Source organism: Helicoverpa zea, chromosome 23 (assembly GCF_022581195.2).
Source record: "Helicoverpa zea isolate HzStark_Cry1AcR chromosome 23, ilHelZeax1.1, whole genome shotgun sequence".
Classification (NCBI taxonomy): Eukaryota; Metazoa; Arthropoda; class Insecta; order Lepidoptera; family Noctuidae; genus Helicoverpa; species Helicoverpa zea.
The window spans coordinates 680,669-702,956 of record NC_061474.1 but is presented as its reverse complement, the minus strand read 5'-3'; the positions used below and the strand labels follow the sequence as shown (position 1 = coordinate 702,956).

Genomic DNA, 22,288 nt, shown 5'->3' with positions numbered 1-22,288 from the left:
ATGAATTGAAACTGATTCATAAATTAAATCTACTAGCCAACTATGATGAATACGTACCCTGAAGAAGTTTTCTTTTATCTATTTTAAAGATCATTTCACAAATGGAAAAGTCAACTTAATTTGCCTCACTGTTATCTGAATATGTACGCTGAAAATTATTATATCCTTATTATCTTCACCATATTTTATCACTATCTATTTTATGTATTCAGAATACAGTTAGCCATGATGCACTATAAGATCCTAGCGGTATTGCGGTAATTTTAACATCAACACATAAAGTTCAAGTAGATCCTTCAAACTACAAACTACAGTAAACCAGTCCAGTTTACATCCAAGGTTATTGACCTTAGCCCCGGGTTTTTTCTGCGATGTATCTTAAGCCTTTAAAAGGCTAAAAATATGCCGATTGTAACGTCATTGGTTTTTGTATGCACATTTAATATAGCTTATTGCATGAGTTTGTGTAGTTTTCCATTAGAAGTTCAATGGAATTAACTTAGTGGTGCTGTTAAGCAATTGCAAGTTTTTTAACAAATGAGAACCTATCACTTGACGCTTCAAAAGCACCTGAAGTTGGCACTAATCGAATGAAAACTGAATGATTTGTATCCAGTTTTACTCTTCTCAATTCACATGATAACTAATTGTTATTCTGACTTGCATGACTGATGCATTACTTATCTTGAATTCATCACGCATTTTTCAAATGTAGTGGCCTTGCTAATCTTGAAATATGACCATGATAATCCCATAATATACCTCCGTCACATTCACAATCATAAAACCTACTAAAAACATAAAATAACTCTAAAACTATTGTATAATAAAATTATTCAGATTTTATTAGCTCTTTGCAAAATGAAAACGGCTCACATCCGCGTTTAAAAGTGCCAAATGTACGCATGTGTATAAAAGTATTATTATGTAAATATTGCATTATGTACTTACATTATTTTAAGCGTTACGTCATGTGTGTTACGTTGCTTTTCTATGATTTAATTTGGTTTAATTGCTTGCGTCTACGTTCTGTATTGAATGTGATATGATTCTGATATACGTTTTGACCTAGTTACAATGAAGTTTCATTTTTTGAACCTGAGAAAAGTATGCATAAGTTGAAATAGTAATAGTTGAAAACCATTTTTTTTTTTTAATTTTTCGAAATATTGACTCTTAAAATTGCCGAATTACCTTGAAAATAATACAACTTTGATGCCACAACTTTATACCTTGCAACCATAAGTCAAGAGGCAGATTGCACCATTGGTTAAAACTGTGGTTTAAACGCTTGGTTATGAAGGTGACATTCTGACTCATCTCATGTCAAGGTGGTTTCTGACTGATTGATGCCTCAATGTGCCACTTTCTGCAATTTTCCTGGAATTTCTGGGTCACAGAGATGATTAACACAATTAACTTGGTAAAACATGTTTTTGTTTATTCTTTGTAAAGTGAATTTATTGTTTAAATTATTCTTAAACTGTTTTGGTATTAACTTTCGGACACTGTTGACATCTCTTGTTTCAGAAAGATAAAATTACTGAACACGAAACCGAGCAAATTAATAAACGATGAAAGTCGAAAGAATGAAAAAATAAATAAACACACTGCTACAAATAAACATCCTTCCTCTTATTTAAACTGTAGTTTAAAATTACATAATTGTGTCATCAGACCTTTTCATCCCTAGTTGATATTCTTTGTCGTAACTCCACTATTATGTAATTGTTACCTTGTATCAATAGCACTAACGTTGTTTTTCTTTTGTTTACAGAGAGACCTCGCCTCCGTCGCCAATGGGCGACGCGAAGGAGTCTAAGATGAGCCAGATACAGTTCTCACCGCCTTTCGAAAAACAAGAGAGCTCGGTTAGTATATAAAAGCTTCAATACTTATGTAACTCTTCTAAGTTATATGTATAGGCGCCATTGGGTCAACCTACCTGAATCTGTCACATTATACCAATCGAACATTAACCTTCGTCTATTGAGAGGAGGTTGAAAATCTATTGGGTTAGGTTAATGTGCTGTCGTCTGTGGTATATTTTGGACAGCAAAGACAAGTAGTAAATGTGTGAAAGAAAATATCTAAAGCAAAACTGAAGTCTGAAATTGCCAATCGGCCATGAGCAGGTCTGGTGATTAACCCTCTTTCATTTTCTGTATGCGAAGAGGCCTGTGCCCTTCTGCGGATAAATAACCAAAAGATTTAATTATTCCATATGAAGTACAAGAGAACACAGAACTATGAGGTTATAAAAAGATTTTCGTAAATTAAATAAAAGGCATTAGCAAATTGGAGAAACAATCAATTTGTAATAACGTGACATAATTAATTAACGATACAAATAATTACGAGACATTCATCTTTAATCGAAGTCTAGGAAACATGACTTTTGTCACGTACACAAATAAAAAAGATACTTTTAAATCGTCAAACTAACTTAAAGACTAGGTACACCTCGCTTTTAAGAATATCCTAATATCATATTCATCATGCCTTACCCTCATTAATTTTATTTCTTAATAGCCGTTTTCCGCGGTTTCACCCACGTTCCGTGAGAACTTCTGCCTGTATCAGTCGAAAATATAGCCTATTATATTTAGGAAGAGTGTAGTTTCCCAGTAATGAAAGAATTTTTGATATCAGTTCAGTAGTTTGGGAGCCTTTAAACTTTAAACGAACAAACAAAATATTACTCTAGATTTTTTTGTTCTTGTTTCTGATTACATCTAGTCCAAACCCAACAACTATTATCAACCGCAGATTTCTCTCTTTAACTACTTACTACATAAGTTTAAACTATGTCAATCGCCGTACTTACATGGTGCGTTGCATAATTAACTATTGTCCAAACGACTGTAGTTAACTATTATAGTGTACTCGTAATTAAACCGGTCGGCGGTCTATCAAAGAGAAATCTGATGATAGTTCCTTTTATCTTCTTTGAAGTAGTTACTACAGTTTATTTTCTTTTATTCCAATCTAAATAACTTAAACAGCATGAAAATCTGAGTAGCAGTTTTTGAGTTTATCGCGAATATACAGACAGATTTGGTGGGTGCTGCTTGTGAACGTATAGCCAGCATTTTGGACATGATTGCATTGATAGCCAAATTATTTTGTTTTCAGTTATAATACATTTTTTAATAGTTTAAATACAAAGAATTATTGCTTTAACGAGTAGTGTCAACGCGATAGTGTTCGTTGATTTCATAAAACATGAATGAAATTGCATGTATGCAAGTTATCTAAAAATAATAATCATATCAAAAAGTCTGATAACGGATTTTGATATTAAATAAAAAAATATTATCAGTCATTAACACTCGGGTAATTAATAAGATTTAACTTATGATGATCTCGAATTTTTTCCTTTGTTTTCTTTTATCATTGATATCCATTTTGTGAAACCCCATTTCCATGGTAAGGATGAACTAATACACAGGTTACATCAACCCGTGACGAGTTCCGATCGAATATCATTAAAAACCTCCTATATTTCTGTAACATGGTGCGGCAAGTAGGTCCCTCGTAGGGCTGCCATCCGTCCGGGTTTCCCCGGATTTGTCCTCGTTTGGAGGCCGTCCGGGGGCCGTCCGGGCGGGGTTTCAAGAAGTGTCCGGGGAAAACCCGGACACTTTTCATGAAAGAAGCACCTCATTGAATTTAAGTATATGTTAATAGTAAACGGATTACAAATTAGGTATTATATTGTTTTAAAAAAATCGTACTCGTTCGGGGAAAAAATGCGATTTATGCCAAATGTCCGGGTTTTTTTAAATGTTTGTCCGGGTTTGACGAAATTCGAGATGGCAGCCCTAGTCCCTCGGGACGTAAGCGGAACAGTGGCTAAAAGCTGAGGAGCCTAGGGTTTGTAGAGGACAAAAATCAAGAATATTAGTCACGATTTGATTTAGTCATTGCTTGACATTACTACATTTTTGGCAAAAGGAAAAAAGGATTTCCTTAGTGCTTTTAGCAAGGCGCGTAAGTTTTCCGGGCCACCGTTAAGTTGCCAAATTATGACTTCGTTGTTTTTTGTTAAATTCAATGTCAAGTCGTACATGCTTTGTCTTTATATGATTGAAAAGCATTTTCTTTAGCATTTGGTGTTATAATAGGTATTTCAAAATATTAAAAAGCTTTATCCTGTTCAATTCTAACAGACAAACAATAGAGAGGTCTAATGAAATTTTTGTCAATCGGCTTTCCCCCTATTTTCCTTTGTCTTACCAATTCTAACTAAAGGTCATCAGCCTACAATTTTTGTCATGCAAATGAATCACTTGACTTCGGAGTACTGGTGCACTAAGCACAATAGATACTTACATGCCATAAGGGTGTGATGAGGAAGATGGTTGTCGATGGCTGATTGTTTATAAGCCTTGACTCATTTGGTGATACCATTGATTAAGGGGAATGTGATTTCCTTAAGGTTATTGTTGATGGGTTTTCTGAGTCTTAGGGACAATGCTTATCTTTCTTGCCTTGTTATCCTTTTATTTTTGGAACCTTCTATCCAATTAGGGAGACATTTATTTATTTATTTATTTATTTACACAACCTTACATCTACCCTTACAGGACTTGCCTAATGCGGCAGATGGGTTCTTATTAATTTATTCTAAACTAAACTAAAAAACACATACATCACAAATCAACATATACAAACTTAACTAGATTCGTAGCTTACCACCCTGTAAGCGACTACAGTGAAGTCATTCAGCGAGCACGTAAATAAATCCAGCCGGTTGGCTATGGCATTAAGCGTGCGAACGGCGCGCGTCAGCGGCGCTCGCTGCAGCAGGTTGGTGCGCGCGCGCGGCACCTCCATCAGCGGCGGCCTTCGCCGTCGCCCCACGTATTCATCCGGTACACAAAACCGAATTTCGCCCAAGATATCAGGATTACATATTTTACCACGTAACACCTTAAATAGATATGAGGCCAGTGCCACTTCTCGCCTCGTCTCCAGTTTAAAATATCCTACCATGCCTAACACAAAAAGTGTCGGGTATAGTAACGGATAACCTGGGTACACCCGATAAAGCTTTAAGTAGAGAAATCTTGCGAACTTATTTTGGATTCTCTCTAACATGAATTTGTACTTGGCCTCACTAGGTCCCCAAACGGCTGCACAGTATTCTAAGTGACTTCTTACCAGAGCATCATAAAGAATTTGTAAAGCCTTCATGTTGTTGAAATCATGCGCTTGTCGTACAATAAAACCTAAATTTCTATATGCCCTGCTACATATGGTCACTACATGTTTCCTAAAATTTAAATCAGTTGAAAAACAAACTCCCAAGTCTCTAACTTCCTCGACTCTTTTTAACGGCTCCCCCTCCATTTCATACCGATGATGTCGTGGGTTTCGGGCACGAGTGAATGACATCACTGAACACTTGGAGATATTGAAGTAAAGTTTATTTTCCTGGCTCCATTTGGTTACTTTATCTATATTCTCCTGGAGCACTTCAGGATCAGTGACGTCCCTCACCACGCGTGACAGTTTCAGATCATCAGCAAAAAGCAGACAACATGCTTCCTGCACCGCCGCCGGCAATCACATGTCCCTCCTTCTATTGTATATGGTGAAAATGACTCGAACCAATGTCTTTCCTGTGCCTGATCTCTCTCCAGTCGTGTCGGATTGCTGTTCCATCGCGCTATGAGAGTGAAGGAATAGGGAGTGCACCTATATCAAATGCTTGTGTACTATAATATGTCCTGCGCAGCTGGCTGATCTATTTAAAAACAGCTGCCGTGGACGAATATCTAGTCATTGTTATTGTGAAGCCAAAAATCACGGCAGGCGTCTTTGAGTGTCCGGTGAACATACATAAGTTCCTCCTATTTGGGAAGTCTTTTAAAAACCCATTGTAAGGCACAGTGCCGCTAGTAGAACGTGAAACAAATGGGTATCGTATTACAATTGTTATTATTTCGATAACATAGTCGTTGATAGCGCGTGCCTTATCTTTGTTTTAATATAATACTAAACAAATTTTACTGGAGTCAGATTTGTCTTTGATAAGTGAATTATTTGTTGATCATGATAAATAAGAAATCAGAAATTTTAGGCTCAATTAATATATTATTTATTTTATATTCCGTCTTAACATACCACTTACCGATTCTTAGTATTTTGGAAGACATAACTGACCTAAGGCATATTATTGATACTTTACATTGTGTTAAGGAATAACATCTCACTTGAAGTTATGAGCCATATTTCAATCAAAAGATCTTTTTAAGCGCAAGGTTGTATTAGCATAACTCCGACAAATTGTTAGTACTTTAAAAGCTAGAGCTTTTCTAAGATTATATTATCGGTAGGTTCTGTCAAGCTAATCCATTACTTTTTTAGTAACAAATTATATATTATTTGAAAAACCTTTCCAAATGAAACATTTCGTGTTAACATACTTCCGAAATATTGTTAGTAGTTTAGAAGCTAGAGCTTATTTAAAATTATAATTATTGATAGATGTTTTCAATTATTTGATTATTTATATATATTAATATTTATATTATTTATTTATTGATATTTCAGTATAAGGTAGTTTTATTTATCAAGGAAGGCTATAGGTTATTTCTGCTGTATTTAGGGAACGCGGGACACCAGTGAAATCGCTGGAAGACGCTGTATTAAAGTTACCTAGAAACTAATGTAAGCTGTACAATTCTCAGGTGTGGCAGAAACGTCAACAGGCGGTGTGTGTGCGGCACGCGTTCAAGCACTATGGCTCCAAGAAGCGACCCAACCACGTGCTCAGCAACCTCAACATGACAGTCGCTAAGGGCACCATGTAAGTATCATATTTAATATTCCTCATTCTATGGAAATGATACCAACATGCTTACCAGATTTTTCTAGAACGAGATGATAATACAAGATGAGATGTAGATTTATTTATCTCACGAAAGCAGGTGCGCCATACTCGTGTGTTTAGATGAACGATTGCACATTATCTTTGTATCCAAATACAGAAAGTTTTCATCTAACATCTGTTTTTGAACATCTAAATTGTCTGTTTGCTTGTTATTGATTGTTAATCAATTATTTGTTATTGCCAAAGCATTTCTTAGATATCTCGTTATCCATCTTTAACTTATGCTAGACAAACAAAGTCCTGGATCGAAGCCACATCAGATAACGGACCTCTATCTAAGATCTAAGTTTCCTTGTAGATATCCAAGAGATTATAATATAGATGCTTAGTATAGATGTATATAAGTAAAGCTTGAATTCCGTCTATTTATTTGTTTGTCGAACAAATCTCTGGAACTGAAGCTAAACCAAGTATTGAGAAAATTATTACATTTCTCTATCACTACTGATAAACTTGCTCGAGGCAGGACCTAATGAGCGCATCCGGCCGTGCTCTCGCTGTGGCGGCATATTGGGCTGACAAAGTGTAGTCTCAATATATGACATGTCATCGACACGAAAGAAGAAGAATCACTACTGAGCAAAAGTTAATAAGTATGCAATACTGGTGTATTGGTAGAAGTTCAGATAAAACCGCGGAGCAGTACTAATCATATATATCTACACATAGAGATCAAACTAGGAAGTATGGCATGATGCCAAAGTAGCAAGGGCGTCGAACAAACGATTATTAACCTCTGACAAGCGTTATTATAATAATTGTAATGTAACAATCGATTACTCGAGACGATTATCAGCACGTAGTGAGGATATTCAGAGATCGGACTTACTTCCCTAATGATTGAGTGAAGTATCCATTAAGACTTGCAGTTTTGGCAATAGGGAAAATGAACATCTTCCGGGCTACCTCTGGTCTCTTATGAAAGATGAGAGCTGGCTAAGATTATTATTATGTTACCGAAAGTTTTCTTAAAACTATTGTTTACTTTGGAACGTGAAAATTCATAGTAAACATGTTTTAAGAAAGCTGACGCTTATTTTGACGGTGGACTTGAGCCTTGTATTTAAAAAGCCATTTGTGGGTTGTATTTAAAAAGCCTTGTTTTTCCTAAATTGATTGAAATGCCCGGAACAGCATATCATTATACATATTTCTACGTAATGGTTTGTTAAACAAGAATAAGAGGTTCCAACGGTAACTCATGACATTTTCGACTGTAATTTAATTATTTTGACTTACACCATGGTTTGCTCATAAAACAATAGACCTAGAACTTTCCTACTACTTTCTTTTAGAACTTTTTACTTTTTTTCTAGAACTTGCCATTTCAAAGTACAATGACATAAACTAATAAAAACAAATGATAGCAATTAGTCTATGATCGCTCATAGACAAACGTCAAAAGGTCCTTACGACGACAGCCGCTGACGTCAAACGCCGATCATCTAGGAGTGCCTTTATTATTGACGTATGGCTGCAATATAATTATGTTTACCATATAAAAATAATATTGGTTTTATTATGTTTGTGTACGTTGAATTTATTAGAGGTGTGTTATTTGTCTATGGATAAAGGTGTCAATTTGGTGGGTACTATTTATAGTTTTGGAATTCTTAGTTTTCGAGTCCGTCAAGCGTTTTCGAGAAATCTTTAACATTAGTGATTAAACCAGCAGCTTACTCGATAAGAAGAAGCTGAATGGAAACTTCCAGATCATTTCTCGACACTACGAATAAAACAAAGGCTTTGTCAACAACCAATGAACATTAACAGGCCTATAATCATACCTTAACTGGAAGCAAACAGTCGACGACCACATTCAGACGCAAAGCCAATAGGCCCGATGAAGGCCTGATGTCGACGTAACAATAGTACGTAGTGATTACAATATGCCATCAGGAAGTCGCCCTGACGTCAAGATTCATACAATGCTGGTGACTTTTATGATGCTGGTGGCAGGCCCGGATTGTGGTGTAGCAAGAGTAGTAGTTGCTGCGGGCCCCTTGTTTGTGGGACGCGAAATTAGGTGTTATAAGAACCCCGAACAGTCGATGAGAAACTTTTTCTGTGCTGAACACGTTTGGTAAAGCATATTTTATTTTTGTTAGTGAGTTTTACAAAAACACTTTACACAAACCTATTTTTTTGAGAACTAGATGAGGCAGATAGGACCGAAGCAAACTCGAGACTGATGCTTAAGCCCCTTCTAAAGTGTAAACACAAATTATTGAACCATGGATGAGCAACGAAGGCTCGTTTCTGAAATTACCGTTTCAAGCGTCATACAATTTAGTTAATAGTTAACATAGTTTTTAAGACTTAGTATGGGAATCCGGCCCTGGGTATTGTCCTACCCTATCTGGTGCATACAGACAGTGTGCTGACAAGATAGCAATCCTTTCATGGATTGTATGTGGATGACATACGAATTACAACCCAATTTTATGTTGGGATATTGAGGTCGTGTTTAATGAGTAGGGGGATACTAAGTACATGTTTTTTGAGCTGTTCCAAAAGATTAGGGATCACAGATTGATGTCTAAAAACATTTTTGTATTTAACGATGAATACACAAAGTGTACATGATTTAAGAGTATCTGTCAGAAACTTGGTATGAAATCTGTAGGTAGTATTTTTTGTTCAAGTTGACGGTAGTTTTCCTAAGCTACTAAAAGCTGCGAATAAAATGACCAACTAAAAGCAAAAATACATAACTGTCGATAGAAATAAAGTTCAAAGTTCCAAATACTGTAACAGGACACCTTACAACTAATATAATATTAATAGCTTGTATTGACGTCTTAAAAATCGAAGATGTATCACAAAAAACTGAATACTGATATTTGCCACAAAAAACCGGCCAAGTGCGAGTCGGACTCGTGCACGAAGGGTTCCGTAAATTACAGTTAAATCAACCTATCTCAAAAACTATAAGAGATACTTTGATCAAACCAAAAATCGTTGAAAGAGTTAATTAGCATGCATCACCTCTATTTTTTTTAGAATTTTATACCCCGTAGTTATAAAAATAGAGGGGGGGGGACATACTTTTTACGACTTTGAGAGCTGATATCTCAAAAACCGTTCACTTTAAGAAAAATGTTTTTTAGAAAACTTTATATCATTTTAAAAGACCTTTCCATTGATACCCCACACGGGTATGTACATCGAAAAAAAAAATTTCATCCCTCAGTTACATGTATGGGGGGCCCCACCCCCAATTCTTTTTTTTACTATTTAGTGTCATATTTTTGTAGCGGTTCATACAACACATATTCCCATCAAATTTCATCACTGTAGTACTTATAGTTTCCGAGTAAATCGGCTGTGACAGACGGACAGACGGACAGACGGACAGACGGACATGACGAAACTATAAGGGTTCCGTTTTTGCCATTTTGGCTACGGAACCCTAAAAATGGTGGATTATCAAGAATATATGTATATTGATGAATGTTTTTACTATACATCTGAATAACTCGTGTTTAGTTAATGGAAATTATTAGCAGTTTGGCGCCAAATGTAGTGACCTCTACGGGTCTATGATTTTGTTGATATTACCAATTATGGTTATGGAATATTAGGTAATATTATGGTAACACAAGTAGCTCGTCTTTCATGATAAAAAAGCTGAAATGTTTTTGATGATATGTAGTATGGAAATAGACTAAAACTTGGAAAACTTCGTAAAACACATTATCTAAAAGACTGAAGTGTTTCCTTAGGATACAAATAAAACAACAATCACTAGTGTAAATAATGAGAGGTACTTATATGTCCAGCAAGGTTACCTACTTTACATATGGAGTTGCATAAATATAAGCTCTTCTATCCTTCCGTCACCCTTGCGAGCAGGCGTGACGCAGCCACTAAGCACACGACATCCTCGAAGCATTGAGAAATAAGTCACAGCGACTGCCTACAATTGTCTCCTTCCTCCACATACTGTAATACCGTCTTTTCCTTAAACCAATGAAGAAACCACTTAACTGTCCATCCTATAGCCAATTGCTAACAAAAACCCACCTTATTGCGTCTACATAAGAGCTTTTACGAACGCATTTTCTTGAGTCACCAAACGAAGACCACCACTGACCATGTGGAAAAAAATACAGAGGAAAATCAACCTTATCGCAGTAGACATAAAAGTGTATGTGACTGTATGAATAAGTTGGTTTAGTATGGAATAGAATGTAAATGGTGTTGTTTCGCAAATGCTTCGTCCTCGTGTGCGTTGCGCTATGCGCTTGCGCGGCCGACCGTTGCGATCTCGGACGGTTTTAGGAAATGCTCGTGTGATGGCTGAGATTTTATGTTAGTGGTGCAATGGAATGAGCTAGAATTTTGATGATGGCCTAGATATGTTGCTGAATAATTCAAGAGTGTTTTTTTGGTCACATTTTTAGTGTAACATCTGTTTAGTGGTTAACTTTCAAAATAGCTGCTACTTTTACTTGAAATAGTAATACAATCCCACTGTTTAGAACTTTTGTAGGTGTCACTGTGATGGTTTTGGAAAATCCACGACATTTCCATACATTTAAATACATAGAAGTAAAATAAAACGTGTAGGTATGACATTATCCTACTTCCTCATATCTACTTATGTGCTACTATTTTTAATTACCTATCATAACATTTTCATCTAACCACTTTCATCAGCTAAGTTCGTCTACTTCTCCATCAGTTCAATCACTAATAGTGTGTCTACTTCCACAGATACGGTCTTCTGGGAGCTTCAGGGTGCGGCAAGACGACCCTGCTGTCCTGCATCGTGGGCAGGCGGAAACTTAACAGCGGAGAGATATGGGTGCTCGGAGGAAAACCTGGCACCAAAGGTAAGCCTAGGTCCAGAATTGCCTGTAATTGTTCGACTACTTTGGGAATGGTCCAAAAGCGTATTATATCAACCGAAATGAAAAGGAGAATATGCGCCAATGCATTCCTTGTCGTACTACAATAAATTACAATAACAGTAACTACGATAATGTTTATCAATATGTAGTTTACTATATAGTATTTGACTTCTTCTTTTGCTCCAACATTAATCTAGTTAATCTATTACGATTTCTTTTTCCTTTAAAAACACCTTCTACCCATACTTTTTTGGCGTATGTATAAAATAATGAAATAAACTCTCCGAAAGTATTATGTATTTCCAGTTTTCTATCACATTTCTAATACATCTCCTTCCCCCAGGATCGGGAGTCCCAGGCAAGCGAGTAGGCTACATGCCGCAAGAGATAGCTCTCTACGGGGAGTTCACCATCAAGGAGACGATGATGTACTTCGGCTGGATCTTCGGCATGGAGACCAGGGAGATCGTGGAGCGACTGCGGTTCCTCCTCGACTTCCTCGACCTGCCCAGCGAGAATAGGATGGTTAAGAATCTTAGGTAAGTCTATTGGAATAATCCCATTTATGTTCTAATGTGGCATGTGGCTTGGTTTTTACAGCTTCTGTGACTTTAGATAAAGTATAGAATCAGGCACTACTTTGTAGAAATAGGAATGTTTTAACTGTGATTTTGTTTGGATTCCAAATTAGCGGTGTATTAGGCTAACATTATAAAGGCGAAACTTTGTGAGAGGCTTTGCAAACGGCTAAACGAATACTGGATGATTTCACTCGGTAGTAATATATTGATACTTCAGGAAACCGCTGGCAATATCTAGATGCCTTGTTTTAATGGATAGGTCCCTCTTTCCCTTATTCTGGAATCAAGACCAACATGCAATGAAAAACTTCTTTACACATTTTTTAACAAAGCTCCGAATTGGCAGACTACAACGTTATCTTCTTACAGTAAAATAATAATAAACTGCGTACCTATATTTAATTAACATGTCGTAAAGTCATGATGTGTTTCTACCTACATAGCACTTTGCACCTACATTACAAAGTCCAGTATTAAGAGGTAAACCATACAAACACTAAACAAACGTTTCTGAAATGTTTACTTTATCATTAAGGCCTATAACGAGGTTGGAACAAGTGAGTTCAAAAGTAATAAATTAAAATTTATAAGGCCTTTTGTAATTGAGTCCATGTGCCGACCTTAATAGACCAATGCTATTTGAAAAGGTCTATCAATCAACTTATGACATCATGACTCCCCTTTCTTTGAAGGGTTTAAGGGTAGGTAACGTACTAAGCACAAACATATTAAGCCTTTCAACTTAAGTTTAATCCCACATTCACATTGACCCCACAGTCAAACCATTGCAACGGTTTTGTGGGGCTTAGCATATAAGATGATTACCTGGTGAAATAAGATAAATAAAATAAAAATAAAACCATACATAGGGTGCCAAAAACGCAGTCCTAATGTCGGAGTAGAAATGCTTACAACCTTCATTCATTCTTCTAATATCTATAGTAGAGTCAGCAACTCTGACACATAAAATAGTCAATCAACTTACCCCATAGTCAAAGTAGAAATATATTTTGTAACAAAAAGCAAAACACAAGACCGGGTGTCTTAAAAACCGACAAGATCGTCCTATCTGATTTGAATGAAACCGGAAAATCCAGTATCATTTCAGAAGATCGGTATAACACCAAAAACCACTATTTAAATTATTACTTATGTATCTACACAAAAATGTGTGTAATTCTGTTAGTAACTAAGTATTTGCGGTGCGACAGGAAGGTTGGTGTGTGAATTTTGTTATGTACACTTTAAACACTGGTATACTTATATGGGCTTGTGACGTCACATGGTATTTGCTGTCAATATTACAGACGTTCATAGCTTTTTGCAGTATATTTTTTTACGTTCAAAAGGTCAAGCAACGCTTGGCGCGGTCATTCTGTGGATGTATTACCGAGAATAGTTTCTCCATGTTTCGGAAGGCACATTTAAATATCTGTGGACTGCCACAGATATTTACACTTTACTGATCGGAAGCCAGAAAGTCCGACAGCCAGTCTTACTGAGGAATATTGGGTAGTCGGGGTAACTGCGTTTGAAGAGGCACTCGCTCTATGTAAAAATCTGGTACTTAGCTGCATTTGTTTAGACTGGAAGCCGACCAAAAGTCTTTGAAAAAGGCTAGGCATAAATAATGTCACACTATGTCGATTGATTATAAGAGAGCTAGAAAATATGAGAGATTTTACAGCATAAATTGATTAAGAACATAATATTCTTGCATTTTTTGAAAAATTAAGTAGGTGTCTATTTGATGCAAACCGATTTAGGTTTTAGTGTCCGCAATTTCTAAGAATATTAGTAAATATTCTATACCTGTTGCACTCTCTTTACCTACTTACAATAATGACATGCGCTCTGCGCGTGCGCACTGTTTATAAAATAGTGAACACTTGACGCAAACACACGGAAACGGAAGTTAACACGAGATCTGTGGTAATCTTAATTACTATAATTGGGTAAAACGAACGTAATTATAATAAAAATGTGGGTAGTCATTATTTTTTAGTTTTCTGTATACATAAATAGCTTTCCCGTATTTGCTCTTACATCCTGAAACTCTTCCCGATTGGCTAAAAATAATATCGTATTCACCCAGCTTCCCTTACGTCAATTTCACTAAAATCAGTTTAACAGATTATTACAGACATCGATTCCAAATCTACAGTGATTACTCAGAAAACGTCCCGACTTCTAAGATTCATTATGTAGGCCCATAGATTTCCAACAATTTATGGAAAAATACCACATCAATCCCTTCAGAGAAAAAACCATGACGATAATCTATTATGTACCTACTTATGTACACATAAAATCTTCACAAATATTACTAACAGGTATCTCCACTAACTTGACTCATAGTTTAACATCTCATTTTGTATCTATTTATGCAAATAGACCTTTACAAAGACTGTATTTCTGTAAAATTTTGCGTCAATCTGGTTGTTCTCGGAATAAAATAACAGACAAACATTCTAGGATTGTAGATATCACCGGGAAATAACATGATCTATAATTTTCCGCAAAATTCTTACGATTAACCTATCGAGCTCAGACGTAAAATAATAAATTAGCAATAATCAAACGCCATGATAGATGCATATGCTCTTTAATTGGTTGCTTAAAATAATACAATTTATTTAGAATCCTGCAAAAGTTTAAAATTTTCTGTATTCCGTTTATGTAGATAGGTACTTCAAAAAACACATTTTTCTTTTTAATCACAAACATATTGATGTTCAGTGATTCCACTACTTGATTATTATGCAATAATTAATAGCAATGTACTGACAAATTGATATTGAACGGAGTATAACCACGGCAGACCAATTAAATATCAATTAAAATAACATTAAAATATAGCGGTCAACTGCACCAAGATATTGATAATTTTAGAGATTCCTGTACTTAAAAAACATCTGCCCAGCTTATCCAAACTATGTTGAGATCAGCTTCCAGTCTAACCAAAAGCAGTTGAGCACTAGTGCTTTACATAAACCGACTGCCTATCTGACCTCCTCAACCCAGTTACTGCGGGCAACTCAATACTCCTTGGTAAGACTGTCAGATTTTCTGGCTTCGGTGTAAAGAAAATGTTATAGTAAAAATTATATGCAACAGTTCAATATTATATGTAACTGGTTACCCAATAGTATGCATGTTTACGATAATTTTACGATTACAACTATGGGCTACGATAATACAAAGATTGTGTGAACAGACTAAATTGTTTGCGCACAGTAATCGTAAAATTAAATTACGTTTTACATACAAATGGGGTGGTGTTAAGATTATTTTAATGGGAAAATACGGATTTCGAATTTTAAATAATGTGTTAATTTTGACATTTTTGAAAATTACGCATATAAATAAATTAGATAGATAAATATAAAAAATAAATTAGTTTGATAAATATGCGCGGTCTAGTTTGACTAGAGTCTTATTTTTGGGGAAATCGGATAAAATTATTAAAAGCAATCGTTGAAGAATCAGTCGTTAATTATTACGATTCTTTTAGATTACAAATATTTACAAAGTCATATTTTCTCTATCAATAGTTAATCAATCAATCAATAGTACAAGTTTTTTTTTATTATTATTTAGGCAAGGTAAGTCAGTTTGGAAATGCCTCCAGCGCAGCGTTCTCAAAATATATTGTCCAACTTGCAAAATTGAATAACCGATTCGAACGAAACGAAGAACTTCTTCACACCATCTTAAACATTTTCCCACACTAATTACCCACAAACACTACAAAAACAAAAAACAATGTCCCTAGAAAACTAAACAAACAATGATAGACATTAGTGTACATTTTCCCGGCAGCAAGCGTGACAAATGCACGTGCTTTAGACATACGACACGCGCTCTGTGAACTTACACGCGTGACGAAGGATTGTCATGAATGTTATTGAATAATAAGATAATCTTGGAAACAATTAGTGATACAGATAATTGTTGATTTATCATATATTGTTGTAACTTAGTTGTGCTACTTATGCCAATGTCTGTTAATTTGAGTATCATTGAGGCCTAAAATGTTATTAGTTGGTTTTGTTAAACCAAAGTCTATTAATTTGGGTATCATTTAGGCCTAAAATCACCGTCAAAGCCTCAGTGTCCTAAAAACAACTGTTGATTATTTTGGACGTTCAAGTTTCAGAGTGCTAGTGCTATTTTTTTTTTGCAAATAATTTGTTATTGGATTTTTTATAAATATGAATCCACCTAATTTTTTAAACCTAATAGACAGACATGTGTTGATTTTCGTTACGCCAATTTTTCTCCGCAAATCCCATAGGAAGTGATGAAGGGGCATTTCTGGTGTTTGTTTCGATGTCCGAAAAGTGCTGTTTTACCAGCCTAATTTGAATAGTAGTTTATACCACTTGACATCCTAATATTTGGGGTCACAAGAACAGTGGACTTGAGAAATGCCAAGTGCTGCTAGATCCGTATTAAACTGAATGTGATCATAACTTTCAAGCAAGCAAGATTACGTGACAACTGTTGGGTAACTCGGCGGTTTCTTAGTCTCCATTTCATACTAAATAGAAGATATATTAATGTGGGGTTTTACCAGCGCACAGATTTTGATAAATTAAGTAATTCTTGAGGAATGTAATTGAAACAAATTCGGTGTTTTGAAAGAACTATTTCATGCAATCAAATAACAATTAGCCTTACTGTCAGGCCTAAGTGTAGAATTTGTAATTTTCCTGCCGGGGCTACGGGATTGTACGAAAGAGTTAAGTACCTCGGCCCTGGTAATCAAAGGGGTCTGGAAGAAAAAAAACGAAATTTTACAACAAATATGTTACAGGCAGACAATTAATTTTGCATTAAGAATTGGTAGAGATTAAAGAAATAAGTGTCTCGAAGGTGCTGTGAAGACCGAGAGGGAATGGGATGCCGTCGCCTCCTTCTGCGAAGCGGTCATGCTCGAGAAGGAGGAGGCGGAACGCCAGAGAGTTCGCACCTCTCATCCCGGCCGCCGCGCTGGACCAGGTAGACACCATGGGCGCCGGGTGTCGCATGATGACTCCCGGCCACCGTAGGCGTGGGTCTGTGGGCGGTGAGTTCGGGTGGCTCATCGTCCCTCTGTCTGCTTAGACGACAGACCCGTGTCGACGGCGCGCGTTGTTCCACGCGCTCCTCAAAGAGATGTCAGCAACCCCAGCGGGGCCCAGCAGGACCAAGGCCTGCCGGGGCTGCGGGTTGTTCGAAAGAGATACCGCGGCCCTGGCACATAAAAGGCCTATGACGGAACACGACGGTTTTTAGTCAGTAAGAATCTGACACTTCCTCACCGCTGCTAACCCACAGCGGGAGGGGTCATTTGAAGATTTTTGACGTCGTTAAAAAAAAAAAAGGTGCTGTGAAGATTATCGCTACAAATAAGAATATAAAAATGCATAGGACCATTTACTTTATCAGCTCATTTACTCTCACAAACAAGGCAAGAGCATTGCACCACAACTTGCTCAAGGTTTTTAGTGAATTCGGCGAATTACGTTCCCACGATATTTTCCTTTAACCAAAGCTATGTAGTTGCGTCAAAAGATAATCTTATTAATAAGGAAATTAACAAGAAACATATTAAGGAAATATGACGACATTAAGTTATTTCAGTACCTACTTTCAAATTTTGAGAAGACGTAGGTACTTGTACCTCTGAGCATAAACGTAGATATAGATCATCTGCTTAGCCTTTTCTCAATTATGGGATCGGCTTCCAGTCTCACCGAATGCAGCTGAGTTGCCAGTGTTAAATTAAAACGTGGACATATCTATCCAATATTATCTTTTCCTTTTGTATTTATATTTTATCCGAGTGCTGGATGTAGTTCCCTCGGGACACAGGTGAAACCATGCTGGCTAGCAACTAGTAGGTATGTTATTTAAACAGTTTCAGTATCAACGGTAGTGTTTTGTTTCCACAGTTCAATGAACTGGGAGTTCCCAGTTCGTATTATAGATGTTTATGTTTATTGGTACTTGTAGACAAAAACATTCTATTGTACTATTATATGCGTAAAAAAACTTGCATTGAATGAAGGCTCGACGGGTTGTGTGTGGGTGCTTGACCGATAAAGGTTTTCTTACCTAAATATTATGTGCTGGTCATTGTGAACTGAATAGGAAGTAATTTCTTATTAATACCTTTGCTGAATTATTAAACGGTAAATAAAATACGATATTGCGTTTATTCCTTAGTGGTCAAGAAACTTTAATAGTGAATTATAAACTGTTCAAAATATTTTGTCCCCCTCGTAAAGTTATATCAAGTTTTGTTAAGTACACCTTCACAAACTTCTTCAGGTAATATACATACCTACCTTCCACAATGAATGCGTAATAAATAAATACCATGAAAATCTATTAATCTATAACTACTACATCAAAAAAACTTCATTTGAATCGCGTCTTTCATTAGACAGATTCAAAAGTCATGATATTGCGCAATCACATTTCGCAATACTTACGTTCGACAATAGCTGTCAGACAAATTTTCGAAAGGTGAAATCTCATATGACTTTACTGTTTTGTATCACGAGATATTGTTATTGTTTGAGATAATTTCTTTTGCTATGTTTCTGAAGATCCTAATAATGATTGATAACAGGCTGTTAACTTTGGTCGAGTCTTTCCAAAACCCCATTTTCTTTAAATGAGCTATAATAGAGCACTTTTCATAAGGAAGGCAAGTTAAATCGGTGGGTTCTGGCTGTCATTTGAACATCTTTAGTAACCGATAAGGGTTGTCAGAAGCCAGAAAGTCTGACAACCAGTCTTATCTCGGGGTATTGAGTTGCCCGGATAAATGGGTTGAGGTCAGAGCTCCATGTATTGATACGCAGCTACGCCCCTTGAGACTGGAAGCTCATCCCAAAATTATAGGAAAAAGACGAATTGAGCATACTTACACAATATGAATATCATGACAATGCATGACAATGTCATCTTACCATTTTTTTCAGCTGTATAGCAACATTTTATGAGCGTGCAAAATCATTAATCAGCCAAACGAATCTTTCACTCGTAAAATTACTTCTATGAAATAGTAGTGGTGTAGATGAAGAATTTAATCGATTACAGAGACATCACAATTGAGATAACGATTGAGTAACACGTTACGTTGTGTTTGTATAATCATAATATATCTGCGTAACGTTTCACTTTTTTTTTTGAAATAAGAAAGGCGTTCATATGTACTATCTGGTTCCACTATTTGGTTCCTTTTTGCTTATTCATTAGAGAAAAAAACTTTGCCCTCATGGTCTTAAATAAACGATATTATGCTTTCCATGAAGGTTATATCTATAAAGGGTTTTCTTTGAATAGAGCCATAGGTTTTTAAATGCCAAAATTGACCAGTGGTCAGGCGAAAAGTCCACGGCAATACATAACTGATTTGATCTTGTGGTAGAAATGTTTTGGAAAAAACCCAGGTCAAGTTGGCAGTTGCATTGAATTTTCCATAGCTACCTAAATATCCGTCCTTAATCCTAATTTGGGACTAATAAACGCATTGATCGTTCACCTTATTCTGATTTTAGCATTATTAATTGATGCATTAGGTAATGGGTATTTCTGGTATGAATCATTTAGTACCGGTTCCAAAAACTATGTTGTTGTTGATGATGATGATCGTAATATTTGGTTAATTAGTCCATCCTCCAAAGCCTGCCTTAGTCAAAAAACTCTATGGACTTTATGGACTCTTTTTAAAAACAGTAACATAACGCTAGCCTAGCTTACAACACTTTTCGTGTGATTTTGTTGCTCTGTGAGTGCAATAAGCAATAATATGTACAAAGGTGGGACTGTACTGTGTGCTTTTCATATTCCAAGTTTCCTGTCATACAAGTACGTCACCAATCTAAGTTCATATTACAATGTTCATCATCTCAGCCATAGGACGTCTGCTGCTGAAGATCTCATTACAATGTTACTAATCACCAATATTCTTCCCCAGCGGTGGTCAACAACGCCGAGTCTCCTTCGCCGTAGCCCTCATGCACGACCCTGAACTCCTGATCCTGGACGAGCCCACCGTGGGAGTGGACCCACTGCTGCGCCAGTCCATCTGGACGCACCTCGTACGCATCACCAGCTCCGGCGACAAGACGGTTATCATCACCACGCATTATATTGAAGAAGCTCGGCAGGCGCATTGTGTGAGTACCTATGTCGAGTTGGTTTCATCATCAGTCTTTGTTAAAAACACTGGTACTCAGATGCATACGGTTAGACTGGAAGCCGACCCCAACATAGTTGGGAAAAGGCTCGGAAAATGATAATGGTGATGATCATCAGTCTTTTTTATATGTCCCACTGCAGGATATAGGCTTCTTTCTTATACAGAGAAGGAATGAGCGTTAATCACCACACTTGCCCAAGGTGGATTGGCTATTTTCGACCTTTAAGTCCAGGTTTCCTGAGGTTAATTGTTTCATCTTTAACTACACAGTTAATGGTGTCCAGATGTGTATTTCTTTGAAAGAACTTATGTAAATGATTCCATGAAAGTCACACTATCATTGTCGCATATCTTGTCTCTCGTCGTGTTTGTAACAATGTTTATCTAAGATGTACTAGAACAAGTTATCATCAACTGCCTAGCCTTTTCCCAAATATGTTGAAGTTAGCTAACAATCTAACCGGATGCATCTGAGTGTTTTAGAACAAGTTATATAATCACAAAAAAATATAAAAAAAAAATACTAATAGGTAGCTAGAATTTTCAAAAATACAACTTTACAAATGATATAACAAAAAAAGTCACGGGTATTATGTAAACATTATGTTAAAATGGCAAAAAATTGCAAAATTTTGAGAAAAAAATCTTGTAGTTTTTGTTAATCTTAGTTGAAGGTTCGAGTCAATGTTACTTGTCATATAATAACGATGGAAACAAAATATGTAAATGTCTTTTTTTTTTTTTTTTTCCGACGTCAAAAATCATCAAATGACCCCTCCCGCTGTGGGTTAGCAGCGGTGAGGGAGTGTCAGACTCTTACTGACTAAAAACCGTCGTGTTCCGTCATAGGCCTTTTATGTACCAGGGCCGCGGTATCTCTTTCGAACAACCCGCAGCCCCGGAAATATGTAAATGTCTAAAAATTTGTTTTTTTCATGCTTTATTGATGGAGGATTTTATTATTAACCAATTATTATTACCTTAACCTTGTAAAGAATATTAATAAAATCTATCACAAGGACTTTAAGAAGTAACAAGAATTCCATACACAGAATTAGCGTTATTTTGCGGAGATTACAACATACAAACTTACAAGAAAAAAAGCTTTTTTCTCTTACAATATTAATATTGTGTAAAGTAAAAAAATATAATATTACAACAGCTACACACATTACTATACAAAATATTTCCGGAATGCTGTTTCCTTGAAAAAATCGTGTTTTCGTATCAAAAAACTTACTAATGGTGGTCCATAGACTTCCTCGTAACATTAGCATATCGTACGCATAATGTTCACTACGTTACACTGTTTTTATATATTTTTATTTTGTAACAAGTGAAGTTTAGAGTCAACTGTGAAGCCTTAGAACTGTTTTTACTTGATGGTGGAAATAGAGATGAAACAACATGAAGTTAAAATAGACTTCAGTATAAAGCTCGAAAATTGATACGAAAACATGTCTATCAAGAATTTTTGATAATTAATTAATCAATTTAAATAAAAAATGTCAACACTTGGATTTGCGAGCCGATGTGGTGCTTAAAAATAAAAAAATATGACAAATTTAAATTCAAATTCAAATTTAAATTCAAAATTCAGGTTTCCGAAACAGGAAATATCAAAAATGATAATACAGATCGACAAGGCATATGGTAGACTAGATTTTTTTACATTTACTTACTAAAATATGACCACTTGTCCTTAACTATGAACTTGTCAATTCAAATTTCCGTCTAAAAGCTCTTCATA

General features: G+C 36.1%; 1 protein-coding gene across 4 annotated transcripts in view; it reads left to right on the top strand.

Moving 5' to 3' along the window:
- Nucleotides 1-22,288, top strand: part of LOC124641764 (ABC transporter G family member 20) — a 95,155-nt gene that overhangs the window by 59,194 nt on the left and 13,673 nt on the right. For all 4 annotated transcript variants that reach the window (XM_047179957.1, XM_047179956.1, XM_047179958.1 and 1 more), the window contains 5 exons: nucleotides 1,778-1,871; nucleotides 6,699-6,817; nucleotides 11,621-11,739; nucleotides 12,101-12,296; nucleotides 20,314-20,515. In XM_047179957.1, the coding sequence (XP_047035913.1) occupies nucleotides 1,778-1,871; nucleotides 6,699-6,817; nucleotides 11,621-11,739; nucleotides 12,101-12,296; nucleotides 20,314-20,515 (730 nt within the window). The remainder of the gene's footprint in view (nucleotides 1-1,777; nucleotides 1,872-6,698; nucleotides 6,818-11,620; nucleotides 11,740-12,100; nucleotides 12,297-20,313; nucleotides 20,516-22,288) is intronic.